Below are 23,276 nucleotides of genomic sequence, written 5' to 3' on the forward strand. Positions count from 1 at the left end.
TTGGCAGAAACCGTAATGCTTCCAGGTCGGCACTGATTTTTGTTCAAAAAAAACTTAAATGAAAGATTTATACAAGGATTTTATTTTTTTTTTTTTTTTTTTTTTTTTTTTTTTTTTTTAACAACGTTTACAGATACCTCGCTATTCTTCTGTAATTTTTAGTGGCCCTATTACCTAGAAATAATTATTTTCTGACTTCAAATTGTCCAAAAACTTTACCCCCCGGGGAAAATACCCCCTCCTCATGGAAAATAAGGCTAGAATTTTACCGAATTTTGAGTTTGGGGCGAAGGGGGATTTCAAAAACATCTTCCCATAACATAGTTTGGTTCTATAGTTGATTCTGATGTTTGTAGCGCGCTATCTATTAGTGCTTTAGAAATATTTAAAAAGCTTCTAGAGTAGAATTTTTGAAAATTTTGAGTTTGGGTTGAAGGGGGATTTCAAAACATCTTCCCATGACATAACTTGTCCTCTAAAATTGATTCTGATGTTTGTAGCGCTCTATGTCTTAGCGCTTTAAAAATATTTAAAAAAGCTTCTAAAGTGGAATTTTGGAAAATTTTGAGTTTGGGGCAAAAAGGGATTTCAAAAAATTTTGAGTTTGGGGGGAAGGGGGAATTATAGTAGAATTAATTTGGCCTCTAAAGTCGATTCTGATGTTTGTAGCGCGCTATCTATTAGAGCTTTAGAAATATTTAAAAAGCTTCTAGAGTAATATTTTGAAAATTTTTTAGTGTGGGGGGAAGGGGGATTTCAAAAGCATCTTTCCATGATATAAATTGTCCTCTAAAGTCGATTCTATTATTTGTGGTGCTCTATGTCTTAGCACTTTACAAATTTTTAAAAAAGCTTCTAAACTAGAATTTTGGAAAATTTTGAGTTTGGGTCGAAAGGGGATTTCAAAAACATCTTCCCATAACATAACTTGTCCTCGAAAGTCAATTCTGATATTTGTAGCGCTCTATGTCTTAGCGCTTTACAAATATTTAAAAAAGCTTCTAAAATGGACTTTTGGAAAATTTTGAGTTTGGGGCAAAAAGGGATTTCAAAAAAAATTTGAGTTTGGGGGAACGGGGGAATTATTGTAGAATTAATTTGGCCTCTAAATTGGAGTCTGATGTTTGGAGCGCGATATCTATGAGTGCTTTAGAAATATTTAAAAAGCTTCTAGAGTAATATTTTTAAATTTTTTTAATTTGGGGGGAAGGGGGATTTCAAAAGCATCTTTCCATGACATAAATTGTCCTCTAAAGTTAATTCTAGTATTTGTGGTGCTCTATGTCTTAGCACTTTACAAATATTTAAAAAAACTTCTAAAGTAGAATTTTCGAAAATTTTGAGTTTGGGGCAAAGGGGGATTCAAAAACACCTTTGCATGACATAAATTGTCCTCTAAAGTCGATTCTGATGTTTGTAGAGCTTTATGTCTTAGCGCTTTAGAAATATTTAAAAACGCTTCTAAAGTAAAATTTTGAGTTTTGGGGGAAGAGGGATTTCAAAAACATCTTCCCATAAAATAATTTGTCCTCTGAAGTCGATTCTGATATTTGTAGAGCTTTATCTATTAGTGCTTTAGAAATATTTAAATATCTTCTAAAGTAGAATTTTGTAAAATTTTGAGTTTGGGGCAAAGGGGGATTTCAAAAACATCTTCCCATGAGATAATTTGTCCTCTAAAAACGATTGGGTTATATTTACTGGTCTATATCTTGTCAAATCCCTTCCCTAATTAATAAAATTTAAATGGCTTATCAACACCGCTGTTGTCTTCTTGTGATGTCACACATTTACTTATCATAACCCCTTTAACAGTAGCATGCAGGTGCCATGGGGTAGAAGAGAACTCTGTGTTAATAAGCCATTTAAACTTTATTAAGTAGGGAAAGGATTTGACAAGAGATAGACCAGTAAGAAATCCAAATTGTTTTTAGAGGACAAATTATGTTTTAAGAAGATGTTTTTATTTTTATAGGTCCATGCGCTCATAAAGTGTCTGTTAAGTCTATTGAAACGCTAACATGGACTTCGTGTAGTTACGGAATATCTATAAAATGTTTAAAAGTGCAAAGATGCACCTTAGCCAGGGGGAAAGTTGTGCTTGGGGTGGATTTCTAAGGGGAGAATTTTCCTTCGGGAGGGAAATTTCAGATGAGTGAATATTCTGGGGAAAATGTTTCACTGGGGGGTATTGGCAGAGTTACTATACGAGACTAATTTTAATTGTTTTACATTCTCTCGGCCAAATTTTTTATATGAGATGTTCCGGGGCTTTTTCCGGAGCGTTTTTTTTTCTGAGAAATAATTTTCAGATAAAGGAGCATTTCTGGAGTGGCCAAGAAACCGATATATAGATTAAAGTCTTATTCCAATGAAAAAACGCTAAGAAGAATTTTTCAGGGTGAATTGTCCACACGCAATTTTACAGAGAGGGGGGAGTCTCAGCGAGGAAAGAATTGTCTGGAGGGAATTTGACGGGGGGAGGTGTACTTTATGTTGGATGAAATTTCCACAGAGGAGTTCCGTGAGTTGGAGGGGCATATTTCATAGAGAGTGAGCCAGATTTAGCAGCATTATTAGGGAAACAAGCGGAAATTATGCCATATATGAAGGATTGCCTCTCCTCAATACCTTATTCTTTACACTAAAGTTTGACTGCTTACTAAAATTGAAACACAGGGACATTTAAATTAGAATAGGAAGCTTTTTTGAAAGTGCTAGCAGCTTTACCGTAAAGAGCAAGGTATTGAGGAGAGGTGACCCTTTATATCCAGAATAAATCTGCCAAAACTAATATGCCAATTGTGTTTTAATTTTTCATGTACTGGGAGCCACAATCAAACCAGCATTAGTTGAAAAACGTTCAGAAATTAAATAAAAAAACAAGTTTTATTAACTGAAAGTAAGGAGCGACGTTACAACTTTAAATGAACAATAATTATTCCTTATATGAAAGGGGCTGTCCCCTCCTCGACACCTAACTCTTAATGCTAAAGTAACGTAAAGAGCAAGGCGTGGAGGAAGTGACAGTCCCTTTCATATGCGGTATAATTACTGTTACTTTTAAGTTTTAATGTCGCTCCTTACTTTCAGTTAAAAAAAAACTTGTTTTTATTACTTAAACTGATAAAGACGATACTTTTGTTAGCATATGAAGAACCGTGTATATTGCAATTATATCTGTCTGGTTTATATGCAAAGTAACACAAGAGACGAAAATTAACGTACAAGAGAGTAGTGAAGAATTATTGTATACAAAGTAATATTTGGCAGGGATAGACAATAGTGATAAATTACTAGGGGTGGCAACATGATTGGATGATTTTCGGGGATTTGGGGAACCAAATTTTTTTTGGGGTGGCACATAGATTTTTGGGGAAATCCCAAAAATCCCAGAATTTTAAGCCATATCAATGTTTTATTTCCAAAATTTAGGAAATGTATATGTATTTATTTAAAACCTTATAAGTTGGGATTGAGCAAAATTTTAAAACTGAAAACAATTTTGTTGTACTTCTTTTAAACAGAAAATCTATTTTGCAAGGTTCCATTGCTATAACTCACAGATTTTTGAAGGTCATTCAAAGTTTTTGTAATCCCTCTTACCATTCATCCCATTCCCCCTTCATACTCTAAAATCTGGTTGATAATTTGAAAAGCCTTATTTTCCACGGGGGTATTTTTTTTTTTGGGGGGGGGGGGATTTTCCGTGAGAGTATTTCCCCTGGGGAGGGGGTTTTCGGGGGGGGGGTATTTTCCGTGGGGATTTTCTGGCGGGTATTCACCAAGAACCACAAATTTGATGGTATGAGTTTTATTAAAATCTTTGACTTTTAGGGGTTATTTCCCCCTTTTACAAAACTCAGACAAATTTTTTAGACAGGCAAATTATCAACCAGATTTTAGAGTATAATTCCAGTGCAACACGTTGCAACGAAATGGTCAGCTTAGATTAGTATAAGCAGGGGCACCGCGAGCAGGTTGCTGACCACCGCCCCCGCCCTTTCCCCCCCCCTGCGATAAAATCCCCTTGCAGCTAACTTTTCCACCCTCGAAAAAAAAATTTTATACAAGTGCCAGCATTTTTTACATATTTTAAATTGCGGATGTAAAAAAGAAAAGCAAAATTTCTCAACATTATAGGATTAAGCTATTTGAATATGTTTTATGTGGTTACCCAACTCAATATGTTAACGGGTTTCCAAAAAAATAATCAAAACGAATATAGATTATTCGGTACTTGTGCATTATAAATAACCGACTGCTATAGACTGTACAAGGAAACCAGAAAAACGGGTATTTGTTAGACAAATGGATAGCAAAGCGTGATTTCTTATTGCGTTTACAATATTTAAACTGTTGTTTTTTTCGGTTTAGGGAGGGAAAAAGGTACCTAGGTTAGGTTATGTATTTAATATATGGTCTTATTTTCCCCGCACCCCCGATTGTGCAAATATATAGCCCAAATTTGTTTCTAAACTATTATATTTTCATCCTATTTTATATCATTAGCAGTAACCAAACTTAACTTCTTTCGTGTATAGTGGTGGTAAATATTTACTTCCGCCCCTCTCTCCCCCTCCCTATTTACACTTCAATAACGTCTCGTAACTTCAAGAATGAAAATTGCTACGCTAAACTATTTGGAAAAAAAACATTTGAATTGCTTTAAGAACAAATGGGGTTAGATACCGTAAATTGACAAATTTTCTGTTACAACGTTTTAAAAATTAATTAGTAAATTATACACATAAAAAACAAATTAGTTGGGGTTATAAAGCTCCAATATATATTTCATGAAATGGTGCATTCTCGAGGAGATTGAATATTTTTTTTTTGAAATAGTACTCTGCCAGATATCCTTCCATATGTTCTTGTCTTCTGCCATATTTGGGTATGTTGTCTTTAACTTCACACCAGTGTCTTTTGATGTTTTGTGTGTGAGTACCTGTTGCAGGGTCAACAAAATTTATGCTGTGGTTGACATGTAAATGCTGATAGCCCTGGCTAGCCAGGCAATCGTAGACCCTCCAACAGTCGCTGATAATTGTTGTCCCTGGCAGGAATTAGTTTTGGATAATTTCCAACAATATGGCGCTACTTTTATCCAACACAGAAACCATGTATGAATTACCAATTCCTTACCCTATTCCACCTAATACCCAAGCACCCGTGACAATCCGACCACAATTATAATTACACTTCCCAAATTTGGCTTCGTCTATCTCAACAATGACTCCTTCTCCCAAAGGAGTGGAGTTTGAATGACATGTGTACCTGCAAACCTCTCTGCAGAACTGGCTCCAATCCACAAAGGTTTTTTTTTACAACAAGTAACATTGTTGATTTTTCGTGGTATTTAGCCACCAGTGTTGTACTGGTAGGCCACAACGCCACTGGCGTGGTAATATATGGGTGTCACCACTTATTGGAGGGGAAAGCCCTGGCCCCAAATTATAATGTGATGCCCGCGTCTACCACACCGTTTCTGCAAATATCGGGTTTGGTACTACCCTATTTACGGTATACCCTGTCCCAGGGTATGATAACGCGATCGAGTGGTCAAATGGCCACTTTCTAAAGCCAAATGTACCCACCTTGGGTTACGGCTAGAAAATCTCTAACTCTCTCCTTGGAGGTAACAAACCCCCTAGTCAATATAATAATGACGGTATCTTTTAACTCTATTCCTACCCTGCCTGGGTTACGGAAACTAGTACACAGTTTGTAGAAAATACCTTACTTGTATTCTCCCAAACGGTCACAATAATGACACAAAAATATATTTCCTCGAACGGGGTCTAAACGCAGACTAACTCCAAAAAAATATTCTTTACAGCATCTGTTCTTAGGGGTGGACCTTTGCTTGGTCCAGCCAATCCTCTAAATCCCCATTCAAACCCATTCTTCTTTCTTAGCTTTATCTTTCAATGACTCCAAACCAGGAAGTACAGAATAGAATTTAGTTCAAAGCTTACTTATTGCAAAACCACTATAGCTTAACAACAAGACTTTTAAATTGTCATTGAAAATTATACTATAGGCAAATCTACGCAAATGTATTTATGGAACAAAACCAGGTCATTTATCTGAAAAGAAAAGAAAAAGGGGTGGAACTCCAAAATTGATCATGGAATCCTCGCTTGGAAGCAGTATTTGAAGCCAAATCATCAAAAAACGGAAATTTTCTAGCCGAGAAAGGTGTGAACCAGCCATCCATGTTTTGTCATAGATCGATTTTGAAAAAATTACACTTTACCTGAGAATATTCGCGGCCACCTCGGATAGGTATAAGCCTAGACTTCTGGCAACGGAACGAATTTCTATATTTTATGCAAATATGGCCAGAGTTATCACAGTCCCTACTTCTCAATAACATGCCATGGCTATAATACAACTCTAAGACTGCCTCAACTGTAGAAAATTGAATAATACCACCAGACAAATTTATTTCACAAAAATTACAAGACATATTTCAATAATTGTCATTAACAAACTGAAGCTATTACTCGTAATGTCAATTGCGGCTTTCACAATTGTTTCATTCTTAAACGGTGGGAATAGTCGAACAAAGATAACAGTGAATTGGGCTATAAATATATTGGAAAGATAGGTCAACTTAGTATGCATTTTTCTTGCATCTGAAATAGTCGCTTCTTAACAGATGCAAATAACCCTAGTGTTTAGCCTACATGGTTGACCCAGCGATTTGGCTTGTTTAGTCCCAGGTTGCATAAAATTAACTTTGGCAGAAACCGTAATGCTTCCAAGTCGGCACTGATGTTTGTTCAAAAAAACTTAAATGAAAGATTTATACAAGGATGTTTTTTTTTTTTTTTTTTTTTTTTTTTTTTAACAACGTTTACAGATACCTCGCTATTATTCTGTAATTTTTAGTGGCCCTATTACCTAGAAATAATTATTTTCTGACTTCAAACTGTCCAAAAACTTTACCCCCCGGGGAAAATACCCCCCCCCTCCTCATGGAAAATAAGGCTAGAATTTTACCGAATTTTGAGTTTGGGGCGAAGGGGGATTTCAAAAACATCTTCCCATAACATAGTTTGGTTCTAAAGTTGATTCTGATGTTTGTAGCGCTCTATCTATTAGTGCCTTAGAAATATTTAAAAAGCTTCTAGAGTAGAATTTTTGAAAATTTTGAGTTTGGGTTGAAGGGGGATTTCAAAACATCTTCCCATGACATAACTTGTCCTCTAAAGTCGATTCTGTTGAAAATGTATAGAATGCAAACCCGTAATCTGGAGAATCGAATTGAAAAAATCGAAGTCAAGCTAGACGATATTGATCAAGAAAATATGTTGGACAGTCTTGTTTTCAATGGTCTGAAGCAAAAGCCAGGAGTTGACCTTAAAACGACTATGCTCAGTGTCCTTTCGACACGGATGGGTGTTACTGGTATATCTTCTGGCGAATTATCTAGTGTTTTCCGGTTCAGAATGAATGGGCCTCATACCACCAGTGACAAAGTTGCCCCAGTTTTAGTGTGATTTGTGAGTAAAGAAGTTGCTCGAAAAGTGTTCTTACAGAAGTCTAAACTAGCTGGTTCTGGAATCTTTGTGTCGGAATCCCTTACAAAGCGACGTCGCGACCTGTTAAATGCCGCAAGGGATCGCTTTGGTTTTAAAAATGTATGGACCGACCGGGGCAACATGCTAGTGAAGCTGCCTGGTGAACTGTCTGCCCGGAAAATAAGATCCCTTGCTGAATGCGTTTGAATTAGTATTTGTGTTGTTTTCTGTCGTTTTTTCTTCTCTGTACAGATTTTGTTGGCCTTTTTCTTTTTGGTTCTTTTCCATGATATTGGAATTGTTATTATTATTCGTATAAACTGTCTTGGTCTCACGTTTATTTTATTCTTGTCTTTCATTTTCTTTTGTGAGATCCGTTTTGTTTCGTTTTTGATTTTAATCTTTCTGTTATTATTTGCAAAAAAAATGTCTTGGTCTCCTATTTTTTATTTCTTACTTTTTTTTTCTTTTTTTTTCATTTAGAGAGATATGTTATATGTTTATTTATTTACTTGCGTTGGTTCTTCAGTTGATGATTTAATGAGCCGACCTTTTCGTCTAGAAGAGGTTTTATCGGCACCAATAGCAAGAGATGTTGAACCGTGTATGAACCAAGTTATATTTCAACCGTTAAAAAATAGTGCTTATGTCCAAAGATCGAAGTTAGACCCCGGGGAAGCCGATTCGTTGCGTTTATGTGCCTGGAATTGTCACCTCACTACTGGTTATGAGGATGTGTTGCAATTTCTTTCTGATTCTCAAGGAAAATTAGTTTTATTGGTATATCTGAAAGTTTTTTTTAGTCAGGAACACTCTTTTTCGCTGTATTCTTTTCCAGATTATAATTTGGAGGATAAAAACTGGACGTCACTTCACAGAGGGGGAATTGCGTGTTTGATTTCAAAGTCATTGACATACCAAGTAAGAAATGATATTGATGTTTGGATAGAGGGTAAGTTTGAAAGTTTTAGTATAGATTTAAATTTGGGTAGTAGTAAATTTCTGATTAGTATTGTGTATAAGCCACCGAGCGCAAGCTGGGAAGATTTTGAGCGTGGATTTGATCAACTTACGCGTGCGGTGTCTCGGACAGGTTTAGATTTTATTTGTATGGGTGATTTTAACTTTGATCTGCTATAGCTGAACGGAGTGAATCTTGATTTTTTTAATTTGATGGTTGCTAATGATCTTTTTCCCCTAGCTAATATTCCAACACTGTTTGTTGCCACAAACAGCCCTTCCCCAGGGACTATCGAGGGCCATATCATCATCAACACCATAAATATTGTATCTTTGAACTATGTTAAACAGAATGGCTATCTCAAAATTTTTATAGGACTAGTTTTGGGGGAAGGGCCAGTAGGGAGGGGGGACTACTTGCCCTCCAATCTTTTTGGTCAGTTAAAAAGAGCGCTTACTAATTTAATTCCCTTTCGAATGAGCTATTACACATCTCTTTATGATGCTCTGGCTGCCCCCTAGACGTACTAGAAAAAAAAGACGTTTTTTATGCAGTTTTCTATTTGTCAATAAAAATTTCTGCATATTAAAAAAAAAAAAAAAAAAAGTCTTAGCTTAGAGTTTTAGTTAGAGTTGTAGTTTAATTATAGTTAAGAATTGAGAGTTTTAGCATAGAGTCTTAGCTTAGAGTTTAGTTAAAGTTGAAGTTTAGTTTAGTTATAGTTAAGAGTTTAGACTTTTAGCTTTGAGTCTTTGCTTAGAGTTTTAGTTAGAGTTGAAGCTTAGTTTAGTTATAGTTAAGAGTTTAGACTTTTAGCTTAGAGTCATAGCCTAGAGTTTTTTTAGAGTTCTAGTTTAGTTTAGTTTTAGTTTAGAGTTTTACCTTAGAGTCTTAGCTTAGAGTTTTAGTTAGAGTTGAAGTTTAGTTTAGTTTTAGTTAAGAGTTTAGAGTTTTAGCTTAGAGTCATATCTTGGAGTTCTAGTTTAGTTTAGTTTTAGTTTAGAGTTTTACCTTAGAGTCTTAGCTTAAAGTTTTAGTTAGAGTTCTAGTTTAGTTTAGTTTTAGTTTAGAGTTTAGAGTCTTAGCTTAGAGTTTTAGTTAGATTTCTAATTTAGTTTAGTTTTAGTTAAGAGTTTTAGCCTAGAGTCTTACCTTAGAGTTTAGTTAGAGTTGAAGTTTAGTTATATTTAAGAGTTTAGATTTTTAGTTTAGAGTCTTAGCTTAGAGTTTTAATTAGAGTTGACGTTTAGATTAGTTATAGTTAAGAGTTTGGAGTTTTTCCGGAGGCCTTATAATCACTTTTTGTTTCACTTTAAATATATACACAATTGTTCTTTCTGCTTTAGTTGAAAAAAAAACTTGAATTAAGCCTTTTATAATTAAATTAATTAGTTTTCAGGGTAGGTTGGTGATGTCTATATGCCTGGGTAAAGAGAACCTTAGATCAAATCATGGCTGGTTAAAACCATGACATTCATAATTGAAAAATATCTGTAATTATCATGTTTTGGGATTTAGTATTGTGGAGTTGAGGACGCGGCGCATCCCATTAATATTCTGAATAAATATTAGACAGAGTAAATAATCATTCCTTTATGTATCGGATTTAAAATATGTTTTGTGATATCCGTTCAGATATAGGCTATCTGATTTAAAATGCTTTTCAAGTACTTTACAGAAATAACACATTTTTAAGACTAAATTCTCTGCCGTCTGCCTTTCAGCGAGCATAGTAATTATCATTGGTAAATTCAAGTGATATAAGCCAGGTGTTCAGGTATTTTGTCTTAAAAACGGTTCTTGGTTCGTAACTTGAAAATGACATGCATTTTTTTTTAATCCCAATGTTGGGGTATGCTATTGTAAAGTGGGTGAACAACCCCCCTCACATTAATATTCCGAATAAATAACAAAAACAGACTGAATAGTCAAAAACTATTTTATTTCATTATGCTTCATATTTAAAATATAGAAACTTTAAGCTCCAAATAGAAGTGACATTCTTTTTTTTCTATGTGTTAAAGGATTAGATGAAGAGATTTACCAGCACTGTTGCATCATCTTTTGCATAGTCTTTGCATCAGTAAAAAAAAAACAAAAAAAAACAACTAAATAATAATAATAATTAAACCCAATAAGAGGACTAAATTTGGATTGGTGGGATATGAGACAGGTAAATTAGGCTTTTATAATCAATCGATGGTGATGTCTATATGCCTGGGCTGTTTAAAACCATGATCTATAAATCACGGCTGTTTAAAACCATGACATATAATTGAAAAAGATCTGTAATTATCATCTTTTGGGATTTAGTATTGTGGAGTTGAGGGAGCAGCGCCCCCTTTAATATTCTGAATAAATAATAGACAGAGTAAATAATCATTTCTTTAGTTTGAACATTGAAAAACATATTGAACCTGTCGGTGACACACCAGTAAAAATTGTGTATGACTCAAAATGGGATAATGATTATCTCTGATTACGAGCTAAGAGAAGACAATAGCTACAATATCAAGAGGGAACATGGTGAACTATTTTATGGAACATATTCAAAATGTCCAAAGTTATTCATTGGTATTAATAATGTATCATAATATATTTTTGTAGTAATATTTTACATAACATTATTTCATTAAAAATATATTATGAATTACATTGTTATGTGTGCATTATTTTTAGAGTACGCTAGCATATCAAAAGTGGTGCACATCATCTAGCATATCATCTTGTGGTGTTATATTTGAATGGGCATTTTTATTATTGTCCGTGGAACTCGAAGAAATTGACTGTTAACCTTGGATAGTGAACTATAATATGTTTGAGTATGATAAAAGCTGGTGGAATACTACATTACATCGTATAAACAGACTGGGATTCTATGATAGAGTGGTTACACCACTTAATAAAAGTGGTCAGGAACTGAGAAATGTTCAGGAGGAAGTCAATGAAATTTGCAGCTTTTTCGGGGTTAAAGCACTCTACATAAAGGGTAATGTACCTACAGATAAAGTTTTAATTCAAAAATATGACCCTAGGATTCCACTTTTCAATCTAGAAGAATTTAAGTGTCATAAATTTGTAGGGGCTTATCACCATCCTGAAGACGAGGTTAGGTTCTTCGCACAGTGGATACCTAAGGACATACCTGATCGCCATAAGTGCATAAGACACGGTAAAAACTATTCTACATCATGGCATCATCGTTTCCAGATGTGTAACAGTGAACTTAAAGTACTATGTATATATGTGTTTTTTCCAAAAAATCTTTTAATATGTTTAAGGAATAAATATCTTTAAGCTTAACCCGTCTTTATTCTTTAGAATAGTTCTATTCATTCATTAAATTATGAAGAAATTGTAAGTAAGTTAGTAACAATCTCTTGGCACTGGGAGAAGCAAACATCCGCCCAGACACATAAGCAAGGAGAGTGAGAGAGTCAAAAACACATAAATATATAGATTCTGACGCACAAACCGACAAAGACAGGCACTGGGAGAAGCAAATATCCGCCCAGACACATAGGCGAAGAGAGTGGGAGAGATTAAAACACATGCAAATATATAGATTACAAACCAACAATGACAGGCATTGAGATAGGCAAACACCCACCCAGACACATGAGCAGAGGAAGTAAGAGAGACAAAAACACATATAAATATATGGATTCTGAAATACAATTCAACAATGACAGGTATTGAGATAGGCAAACACCCGCCCAGACACATAAGCAGAGGAAGTGAGAGAGACAAAAACACATGCAAATATATAGATTCAGACATACAAACCAACAATTACAGGCATTGAGGTAGGCAAACACCCGCCCAGACACATAGGTAAAGAGAGTGAAAGAAACAAAAAAGTATACAAATACATAGATTCAAACATAAAAACCGACAAAGAGAGGCACTGGGACAAGAAAACACATGCCCAGAGACAAATGCAAAGAGAGGGAGAGAGACAAAAAAAACACATACAAATACTTAGATTCAGACTACAAACCGACAATAACAGGCACTGGGACAAGCAAACAACCCCCCAGACACATATAAATATATAGATTCAGACATACAAACCGACAGTCAGGCACTGGGACAAGAAAGCACCTGAACAGAAATAAAAAGAAATGACATAACAATATCCTTAAAAACACTAATCTGGAAAAAATAAGTGAGGGGGTCACTGGCACATATCTTCCTTGGAGTATTGGTCCTCAGATCCTTAGCGATGTTGTCAAGCAGCACTAGAGGGTCGACAAGTCCAAAGTGAGAAATAATCTTGTGATTTCTGTACCACCTTGGCAAATATCGCAGGAATTTACAGTATTTAAAATAGCCTCTCATTAGCTGAAGACAGTACTTTTTGCGCATTAGAGGCTGCAAACCGGAAAGAAAAAGAATTTCAGGAGAACAAAACTATGGTAATATTTACATAAGCCTCGGTGGCTGTACCTCTCTCTATTAGGTGAAATTTTACCATATGAGAATCAAATGCGTTGTACAGCACTAGCAACCCGAGACGAGTATTTAGTCGAAAGTGTATTAGAAAAAGTAATCCCAAGCCATTTCAACTTGTGAGACACACTTGAGTAGCATTGTACCCACATGTAAAGAAGGAGCAGGGTTAGAAGTATTAAAACACAGAAACTCGCATTTTGAAGCATTTGCAGAAAGCCCAATCATACTCGAAGCATTAATCAGAACATTTAGGGTCTTTGTGAGGCCTGACCTAGTATGACTAACTAGCAGAACATCATAAGCATAGGCAATGTGACTAACAGCAGTATTTTCTAAAAACACAGTAGGAGCCAGCATTCGCAAACAGTCCGCAAGCACAGTTTTAAAAATATATGGAGACAGCACACCACCTTGCCTGACTCCCTACTTTACTGAAATAGGCTCGGATATATCAGACATCCATTTTAACCAAACCAATGAATTGGAATACCAATATTGAAGAACTAAGCAGTGAAGCGCTTGCGAATGTACAACGTTGTCAAAAGCACCCGAGATATCAACCGAGCAAAAATAAATAGGCTTTTTTTGCATTTTTGCCGAGACTAGCAACTGACCAAGTATATGATTGGCTTTAGAACAACCAAAACCGGCTCTGAACCCAACTTGATAGTCAGAAAAATCACATTTAGTCAAAACATCAGGCAATACGACATACTCGAACAGCTTGCTCATGAAACAGGAAACTCTAATTGGTCGATACCTGGAACACTGATCTGTGTCCTTTCCCTTTTTCAAAACTGATGTTACGATTCCCGAATGAAAAATGTCTGGAACTAACGACTGGGCTAAACACATCTGAAATAGGAGCTGAATGTGTGTTAACAATAATGGACACTTAATGGTGAAGTGATTGTAACACAGACCATCCATATCAGGAGCACTTGATTTTTTAACATTCTTAAAAGCCCGATATATATCACCACTAGATATTGACAATATGTGGACTTGCCGAAGAACTCGAGGAACAGTATTATGCAATAAGGAGGAAAACCTGGACTAGATAGAATGATTAAATGCAGAAAAAATATGAGTAAAATGACCAACAAAATCACTGATTTTGATAATCAAAACGGTAGCAGGCACAAACTTGCTGCTAATAATTACATTGAAACAACACTTCCGATCCGAGGGGTCGTCCAAAGCATTCAGGCGGGATTGATGCAAAGATCTAAACTGACGTTTCAGATTTTGTTTGATTTCAAATATTTCATCAGATTTGGGCCGATTACAAGCAATCAAAAGGCGAAGCCAAAACCTCGCGCGTTTTTTAGCTTTTCTCACTTCTGGGCACACATTCCAAATGGGTTTTCTGGTGCCGAATCTAACACGTTCAACAGGATCTGAAACTGAAGCAGCTGACTTCAAACAATGCACGATCTGGTAATAGTAACAGCTTAAATCAATCTTATCTGTCGGTGACCTTACAGAGGTTTGTAAAAGGTGAAAAGGCACTTTCAGGCTTGATAATAACGAGCAAAAAACATACAAATAAACTTCAGAATTTACTCGTTTCCAATTTGGCTTATCAAACCATTTATTATGGTAAGAAAAACGGTTATAAGCCAGTAGAGCAGGTGACTCAATTTCACAAGTTAAAGGCAAATGATCATCCTCAATTTTATCATCGAAAACAATGACAGGAGGAACCACGAGAGATCCTTTAAACTATAATATGATCAAGGTTTGATCTAGAACCATCACGGTTATGAATGTAGGTAAACTGTTTATCTTTATTGACTAACTGATAGCTACTAGGTAGAGCATCAAAGAACAGGTCACTTTTTTCAGATTGGGACAGAAGATTGGCATTAATATCACCAGCCACAATCCAATTTAATCCCTGATTGGTCACTATTAGCAGAAGTGTCTTGAGTCGCTTACAAGAACCCGCGAAGACTGATAAGGAAGAAATGTTCTTGCGATTGCATGGCATATAGACATTGATGAGGACCATATTACCGCATTTTATTGCCAGTAAATTATGATCAGAAGAAATAAGATCAGGTTTCTTAGCGAGGCAAACTAAAGTTGCAAGGCCCCTAGAGGGTCGAACGCGCGTTTTTGTAGCTTCACGCACAAACATGTGGTGGGTGGGTAACCGTTTAATAGTATCTGTATTAGCTTTAGTTAGAAAATTTTCCTGTAGGAAAACTAAATCATAATCAAGAAGCTCATCAATAAGAAGATCTTTATCTTTGGTTCCGTTAATATTAAGTGAAACAAAGCGAAATCTATTGCCACTAACAATCATTTTTTATCCTTATTCAGAGGTTTTTTTAACACTGGGCATCTGAGACTATAGGAAACATGATTTTCCCCGCAGTTGGTGCAATTCGGGCTTTCAGTTTAAGGATTATCACGTGTGTTACAATATCCAGCAGCGCACCGTGAACACTTTTGATTAGTCGATTGGAGTGGGCAATTTCCAACCATGTGGTTCGGTGATTGACAACGGTAGCATCTAGGAGGTAACTTCTGAAAATGTCTAATTTTAAAAAAGCTCGTATCCCAAACACAAACCTTCGGTTATAGCTTTATTTAAGGCAGCATCGTCTAGAAATTCAAGGCGGAAGGATCCGAAATTTCCAATTTTAGTTGCATCAGCGAGACCGGGAATCATGCAAATAAGCTCTGATTTTTGCACAACAACAGGGATATTACTCACAATACTAAGCACTTTTTGATTAAGGACAAGAGTGGATACATTTAGATGACTAATTGCAGCGGCAGCAAGAGAGACGGCTGAGGCTTTATCTCGGGTATGAACTACCCACCTTTTCTTGACAGGATCAGATCTCACTCTTACGATATTATCATCACCATCCAGGATATCAAGGGTCTCTTTGCGCTCAATAGGATCTTTGAGGTCAGTAGGTAGGTCTCTTAGAATAACAGCATAGGACGGTTTTGAAGAGACAGTACATTCTTGCATTAACGACGGAGGACATCCAAATGTTCCAGGCAGGAGAGTTCTCACACACTCAGACAAAGAGCGTAGCTCAGACAATCAGGGGTTTACACGGACAAAAAGTTCTCACACACAGGAGAGTTCTCACACACTCAGACAAAGAGCGAAGCTCAGACAAACAGGGGTTTACACGGACACACAAAGAGTATTGGCAGGAATAAGTGGTACTTCACTAGGGTGGCGGATAACAAAATCTGGCAGACCAACATCATCAGCATCATACTTTGCAATAGTATCGATAACATCGGACACACTATTAATAAACGCATTTGTACCCACTCTCTTAGGCTGAATTTCCCCAGGATGGCAAAACTGGAAGATTTGCCCCCTCGCTTCAGAAACCTGGGCGAGTGTAAAAAATATAGAAATATGTTTCTTTATACTATCTGACAAAAAGCCTTTTTCGATACTGTTTTGGACAAAATTCAGAACAGGACAATAAACGAGCATTCCAGCGATCCACGCCATCAGCACCGAATGAATAATATTTACAGAATGAAGGAATCTAGGAACATGGGAAGTGTAAGGACCCCCTCAACTGTCTTCCGAAATTTACGGGTAACTTAATACTGGCGGGTGCAAGACGTCACTTGCGGGATGTTCCTTCCCCTCTTCTGCTAGTTCCCTGTACGCTTCTTAACAATAAGAAATCAAAAATGGCACTAGAAAAATTGATGCTATAGATGGCGTGCCAATCTACCTGAGAAAAAAGATGGCGATGGTGAAAATACCCAGGAAAAAGAGATTATTCTAATAATTGGAGAAGGTTATACAAACACTACTTGACAAAAAATTTATCTTTAGAGGGTAAACAACAACAAAAGACCTCGAAATAATTAAGAAACTTTTTCAAGTTACCAGCAAAGATGCAAAATCAGACACAATAGCATTGAGTATAATATAGATGGCATTATGGGGTTACCCCTATATATTTGCATGTCTTTTTATCCCTCCCGGTCTTTTCACCTATGTGCCTGGGCGGATGTTTGCTACTCCCAGTGCCTGTCTTTGTCGGTTTGTATGTCAGAATCTATATATTTAAGTGTTTTTGACTCTCTCACTCTCTTTGCTTATGTGTTTGGGCGGAGGTTAGCTTCTCCCATTGCCAAGAGATTGTTGCTTACTTACATACAATTTCTTCATAATTCAATGAATGAATAGAACTATTCTAAAGAATAAAGACGGGTTCAGCTTAAAGATATTTATTGACTAAACATATTAAACAATTTTTTGAAAAAAAACACATATTTACAGAAAAATATTAATTAAAGTTCACTGTTCACATCCGGAAACGATGATGCCATGATATAGAATAGTTTTTACCGTGTCTTAAGCACTTATGATGATCAGGTATGTCCTTAGGTATCCACTGCGCGAAGAACCTAACCTCGTCTTCAGGACGGTGATAAGCCCCTTCAAATTTAGGACATTTAAATTCTTCTAGATTGAAAAGTGGAATCCTAGGGTCACACTTTTGAAATAAAACTTTAGCTGTAGATACATTACCCTTTATGTAGAGTGCTTTAACCCCGAAAAAGCTACAAATTTCACTGACTTCCTCCTGAACATATCTCAGTTCCTAACCACGTTTGATATACTAGCATACTCTAAAAATAATGCACACATAACAATGTAATGCATAATGTATTTTTAATGAAATAATGTCATGTAAAATATTAATACAAAATATATTATGATACACTATTAATATCAATGAATAACTTTGGACAATTTGAATCTGATCCATAAAATAGTTCACCATGTTCTCTTTTGATATTGTAACTATTGTCTCCTCTTAGCTCGTAATCAGTAGAATAATCATTATCCCATTTTGAGTCATACACAATTTTTACTGGTGTGTCACCAACAGATTCAATATGTATTTCACTGTTCAAACTAAAGAGATGATTATTTACTCTGTCTATTATTTATTCATAATATTAACGGGGGGCGCTGCTCCCTCAACTCCACAGTACTAAATCCCAAAACATGATAGTTACAGATCTTTTTCAATTATGTATGTCATGGTTTTAACCAGCCGTGATTTGGTCAAAAGTTCTCTTAACCCAGGCATATAGACATCACCAACCTAACCTGAAAATTAATTAATTTAACTATAAAAGGCTTAATTCAATTTGTTTTTTCCAACTAATGCAGAAAGATCAATTGTCTATATTTATAGTGAAAAAAACGCGATTATAAGGCTTCCGGGTGAAAACTATTATTTTTACAAAAAGAGCATCTTTGAATATACAGTATGACGAAATCAAGTTTTGGGTATTGAACCTATGAGAAACGTGTTTGACAATGACTACAATCAGGAAATATATATACTCATGGTAGGGACAAGGACCGACGATACTGGAAATATATTCTTGAATAATTCCTTATACATCCATGTTTGGACCAGAAAAATGCATGTTACCTAAGAAACATTATATATAACCCATCTGGTAACCCATTATATATATAAAGTTCATTCAATTTGATACGCTTCAATGGTTCCTATATGTCTAAGCAAATTATTTCCTATTTGTCTAAGCAAAGCATTTCCCATATGTCCCAGAAAAGTATTTCCTATATGTCCCAGCAAAATTAAACATAGGACTCTACTAATAAACTTTAACAAGTAATTAAAAAATTCGATTCTAATTCTTTTTTTTGTAATTGGTAACTCAATAAAACGCTATGATGAATATCAGAAGCTAAGCTAAAAATTGAAACACATTGTTCGCGGCTACTTTCACCTCATGTGAATTTCTTTGAATTGGAAACCCTTAGAAATGTTAAAATTGTTTTGTCCACGAGAATGACCTTTCGATAACTGCGTATTACTGCAAGGGAAAATAAAATAGAATGGCTAAATAATTGGAATGTGTACTTACCAACTTCGTTGACCATGAGAAAAATTGTGACTTATTTTCTATAAATAAAAAGCAACACTTTGAAAAACCTCTAAGAAATATATTTCCTTATTAATCCATAGTATCAAGTAATTTTTGTACGGGCCCTGATACTTTCTATTGTAAATGCACACACTATTTAGCTTCTATCCCCGCATGACGTCCTTCAAAATCAGCCTCAGATTTCACCTCCAAGTCTCTAGTCCCACTTTTATGCCGTCAAGGTGCGCATGGGAATCTAGATCAGAGGTTTCCAAATATATCGAAATATGGGGTTGGGGATTACCGTTACAGTAAGAAACAGGCATTCCGTGTGAACATTTTAGGATGTCTAAAGAACCAGTAGTTCATAATGTAACATTTTACGGGACGTAGTAGGGAGAGAAGAAGGGTAGATAGGCTTTAAGCCCTGTTATGTTTACTTGTTCCCTATGTGCACAAAATAGCATGGCGCACATCCCTTGTGGGTTTTGACTGTGTAATTTGGGCAAAAACCTACCTTGGAAATGTTCACTTAAAAGAGCAACGACAAGTAATTTCAGATTTTTATCCATTTAGCTTTTTATGAATATAAACTTAAGATACCTCTTTGAATACTAGATTGAAAATATATAACTAAAAAAGGAAAAAGCATGTCAGTGCAGGCATTGAAGCATAAAAACGCCGTGAAATATAAGTAGATCGCTTCAATTCAGATATTCTAAATCAAGAAAATAATTTATAAAAAGTTGCGTTAAATTTAATTCTGAATTTTTTTTGGCTTAGACTGAATATTGACTTTTTTTGCAGCTTTTTTTTACTTTTTTTTAGCTCACACACAGTTAAATGCTGTACTAATAGATTTGGTACACAATTTATCTATGCAGATTGCAGAGTGTTAAAACGAAAAAAAAATCTAAGGGCAACAACCATCCTGTTCCTGATGTAATGAGCCGAAGTAACTACAAAAAGAAACAAAACAAAAGCAAAAAATTAGCCGTACCTGAGTGGTTAGTTTGTGTTTGTTGCGGATTTCCCTGATGTTGCTGCTGTAGACTAGCTGAGACTCCACTTTCTTTAGTCTCATGTAACTGTTGCGGGATTGCCTTTGGCCCATCTTCTTGAATTATTGGAGGAAATATTGTCACTAAGCTACTATTTCGTCCATCTCCTATACCTGGGTTTGAGTTAGAAGAGTATCCGTCTTTGTGAATAGCCATGTGCTCAATAAATGCTTCTGTCGTTGTGAAGATTTTTTGGCACAGAGGACAAGCAGAACAGAGCCAATTTCCAAAAAACATATGCCGCTGTGAACAAAAGGTTTGCAAAATGAACTACATAGTTTCGTACAAACAACTATATTTATCGACTATTAAACTATGTTATATTTTTTTCGCAATAGAGTAAATTATTGTATAAGTCTTGTATCTACTAAAGTACGTAAAATTACCGACGAATGTCACTTCTAGACTTGGCTTACATTCAGGATTTGATTGCTAAATACGGGTGTATATACAGGGGACTTCAGACCAGTCCTCCATACCTCTTTCTCGAGATATTAACTTTTTTTTTAATTTTCTATCTATACGATATAGTTCATTTTTTGTGATACTTTTTCGAATATTTGTCCAGTAAAATGTCCCCCCGGGTTAAATTTCTACATAATTGCCGGTCTTAATATAAAAACTTATGTAACTATTTTGTCATCATCAGACCTGCCTTGTCCATGGCTTATTCTCACATTCATTAATCCTTCTTAATAATTACTACTACTACTGCTACTACTAACAACTCACCGCAGCACCAAGCCGTCTGAGGCCAACACAGCTACGCACGCTCCTCCTCCATCCCAATCTATTCAAAGCTTCTCTTTTTACGCCCTCCCAGGAAGTTTCCAATTTCATTAAATCTTTCTTTATGACGTCCTCCCACCCCAGACGGGGACGACCTGCTTTTCATTTAGCCCTAGATGGTTGGCCGAAAAGAACAATCTTAGGAAATCTGTCATCCTTCATCCACACAACGTGCCCTAACCACCTCAACCTTTCTTTCATTAAAGCCCTAGAGAGCGGCACTGAACCACATTTTTCGTATAGCCTATTGTTTGAAATGCGGTCAGTCAGCCGGGTACCCAGAACAATCATTAAGCAATTTCTCTGGAAAACATCTAGCAAATCTTCATCCGCTTTTTGGAGCGTCCATTCTTCAGAGCCATATTTGACCACTGTCATCACTGTAGCTTCTAATATTCTAATCTTGGTTTGCAGACTTATCTTCCTATTCTTCCAGACTATTTTTACCTGTGAAAAAACACCCTGTGCCTTGGGTATTCTATTTTTAACATCTTCACTGCTCCCACCATCTTTACTAATAATACTACCAAGGTAAGTGAAGCTGCCCACCTGATCAATCTTTTCATCACCCAACGTCACCTTTTCATCTTCACTTATTCCTAGCCATAGTGACTTAATCTTCCTAACATTAATTTTCAAACAAATTCTAGCACCCTGAACTCGCAAAACCTCTAAAACTTCATTCATTTTGCTCACACTTTCATCTAGGATGCTTAAATCATCAGCATAATCCAAGTCCAGGAGACTTTTTCCTACCCATTTGATTCCGTGGTGTTCCATTGCCTTTCCTGGGCTCCTTAAAACAAAGTCTATCAAAATAATCCATATAAAGAGGGATAGAACACAACCCTGCTTAACTCCTGAGTTAATACAAAACCAGCTGCTAACCTCATTTCCTACCTTAACCGCAACAGTGTTATTCTCGTACATAGCACTAATCACTTTAATGTATTTGTCTGGTATACCGTACAAGGATAAAACCTTTACTAAAGCTCTTCTATCAACAGAGTCGAACGCTTGCTCATAATCTATAAAACTGAGGACCAAAGGTGTTTGAAAACTCAGAAACTTCTCAAATATTAGCCTAAGAGTGAAAATTTGGTCAACACATCCTTTACCTTTTCTAAAACCGCAATGCTCTTCTCTTTAAACTTTGTCTACGGCATCTCTCAGTCTAAAAAGTATCATATTATTAAGTAATTAGCTACCTACACAGACCAGACTAATGCCTCGATAATTACCACACTCACTTTTATCACCTTTCTTATAAAGTGGCTTAATTAAGGTTTTCCTAAAATCATTAGGTACTTCCCCCTTTTTCAAAAATAATATTCATAATCTTCAGTAACTTATTTCTAAACTCCGAGTCACCATATTTAATAAACTCATTTACTACACAATTAGCACCTGGAGCCTTATTATTTTTTAATTATTTTATTATTGTTGATAATTCCTCCTCATAAAAAAAAATCTTCCTTCAAATCCAAGGTATCACAAACTTTTTCATTTTCCTCTATATTTTTCCTGCAACTCTATCTCGGTTAAGCAAGTTCTCAAAATGGTCGGCCCATCTCTATTTAGTTTTTTCCTTATCGCTAATTGCGACTCCATTCCTATCTTTAACTGGGACAATTCCGGCTTGACTACTCCCTCTCAATTTGTTAACGTGCCAGTACAATATTTTACTATTATGCCGTCTAGCTGCATCTTCCAGATCCTCGGCAATTTTATCCATGGCCTCCACTTCACAGCTCCTTAGTTCATATTTTAATGCTTTCTCCACTTTCTTTACATTTCTTTTGTTTTCATACGATCTATCACTCAGATAATTCTTGTACAAGTCCTTTCTTCTTTCTATTAAACATAAAGCTTTTTCACTAATATTCTTAGCTGCAGTTCTAGCTTTCTTCTCTAATACACCTTCAGCAACTTCACAAATTATTTTTCTAAAATTATTCCAACCATCTTCCACATTATCAAATTTTAGACTCTCAAGTTTAGTATTCAACTGTTCTTGGAAAGTTTTTCTCAAATTCTTATCCTGGAGTCTACCAACATCATAACTTTCCGGGAGGAAGTTACCCTTCCGATATTTCAGCATTAAATTAACCCTTGACACTACTAGATGGTGATCTACTTTTAAAATCAATAACGGCACTTCAATATACCCTAGTTTCTTTTATTGATCCTGTCAGTCTTTGGTTTACTATAAAATAATCAATAAGGTTTGCTGTCTTACCATCACGTGAATACCATGTTAACTTATGAGCCATTTTATGACCAAACACCGTATTGGTTATAGCTAGATTGTTATACCTATAAAATTGCAAAAGTCTGTATCCATTACTGTTTTCTTTGCCTACATCAAATTTACCTAGGCTGGGATGCCATCTAATCCTATTTCTACCAACCTGGGCGTTAAAATCTCCCAGTAATAACATCATGTTTCTACCTGGGACCTTGTCTATTTGCTCCTGTAACAAATTCATCTGAGTCACTAGTATTTCCGTCAGTCGGTTCTATAGGGGCGTATACTATTATAACTGATACCCTGAACTCTCTAGTCAT

At 35.8% G+C, this 23,276-nt stretch overlaps 2 protein-coding genes across 5 annotated transcripts in view; one reads left to right on the top strand and one right to left on the bottom strand.

Moving 5' to 3' along the window:
- The window catches only part of LOC148946753 (uncharacterized), a 159,379-nt gene that overhangs the window by 53,899 nt on the left and 82,204 nt on the right, over window positions 1-23,276 (bottom strand). The gene's annotated exons all lie outside the window — the stretch shown is intronic.
- The window catches only part of LOC148946754 (ubiquitin carboxyl-terminal hydrolase 10-A-like), a 560,345-nt gene that overhangs the window by 6,356 nt on the left and 530,713 nt on the right, over window positions 1-23,276 (top strand). For 2 of the 4 annotated variants that reach the window (XM_089096585.1, XM_089096583.1), the window contains exon 1: window positions 7,964-8,481. The exons of 1 other annotated variant lie outside the window; for it this stretch is intronic. In XM_089096585.1, the coding sequence (XP_088952711.1) occupies window positions 8,019-8,481 (463 nt within the window). In that variant the 5' untranslated portion in view covers window positions 7,964-8,018. Of the gene's footprint in view, window positions 1-7,963; window positions 8,482-23,276 lie in introns of those variants that run through there. One more of the 4 variants, XM_089096586.1, reaches the window with a different exon arrangement.

Source organism: Artemia sp. Qi Xiang Cuo, chromosome 11 (assembly GCF_049724085.1).
Source record: "Artemia sp. Qi Xiang Cuo chromosome 11, ASM4972408v1, whole genome shotgun sequence".
NCBI classification, from domain to species: domain Eukaryota; kingdom Metazoa; phylum Arthropoda; class Branchiopoda; order Anostraca; family Artemiidae; genus Artemia; species Artemia sp. Qi Xiang Cuo.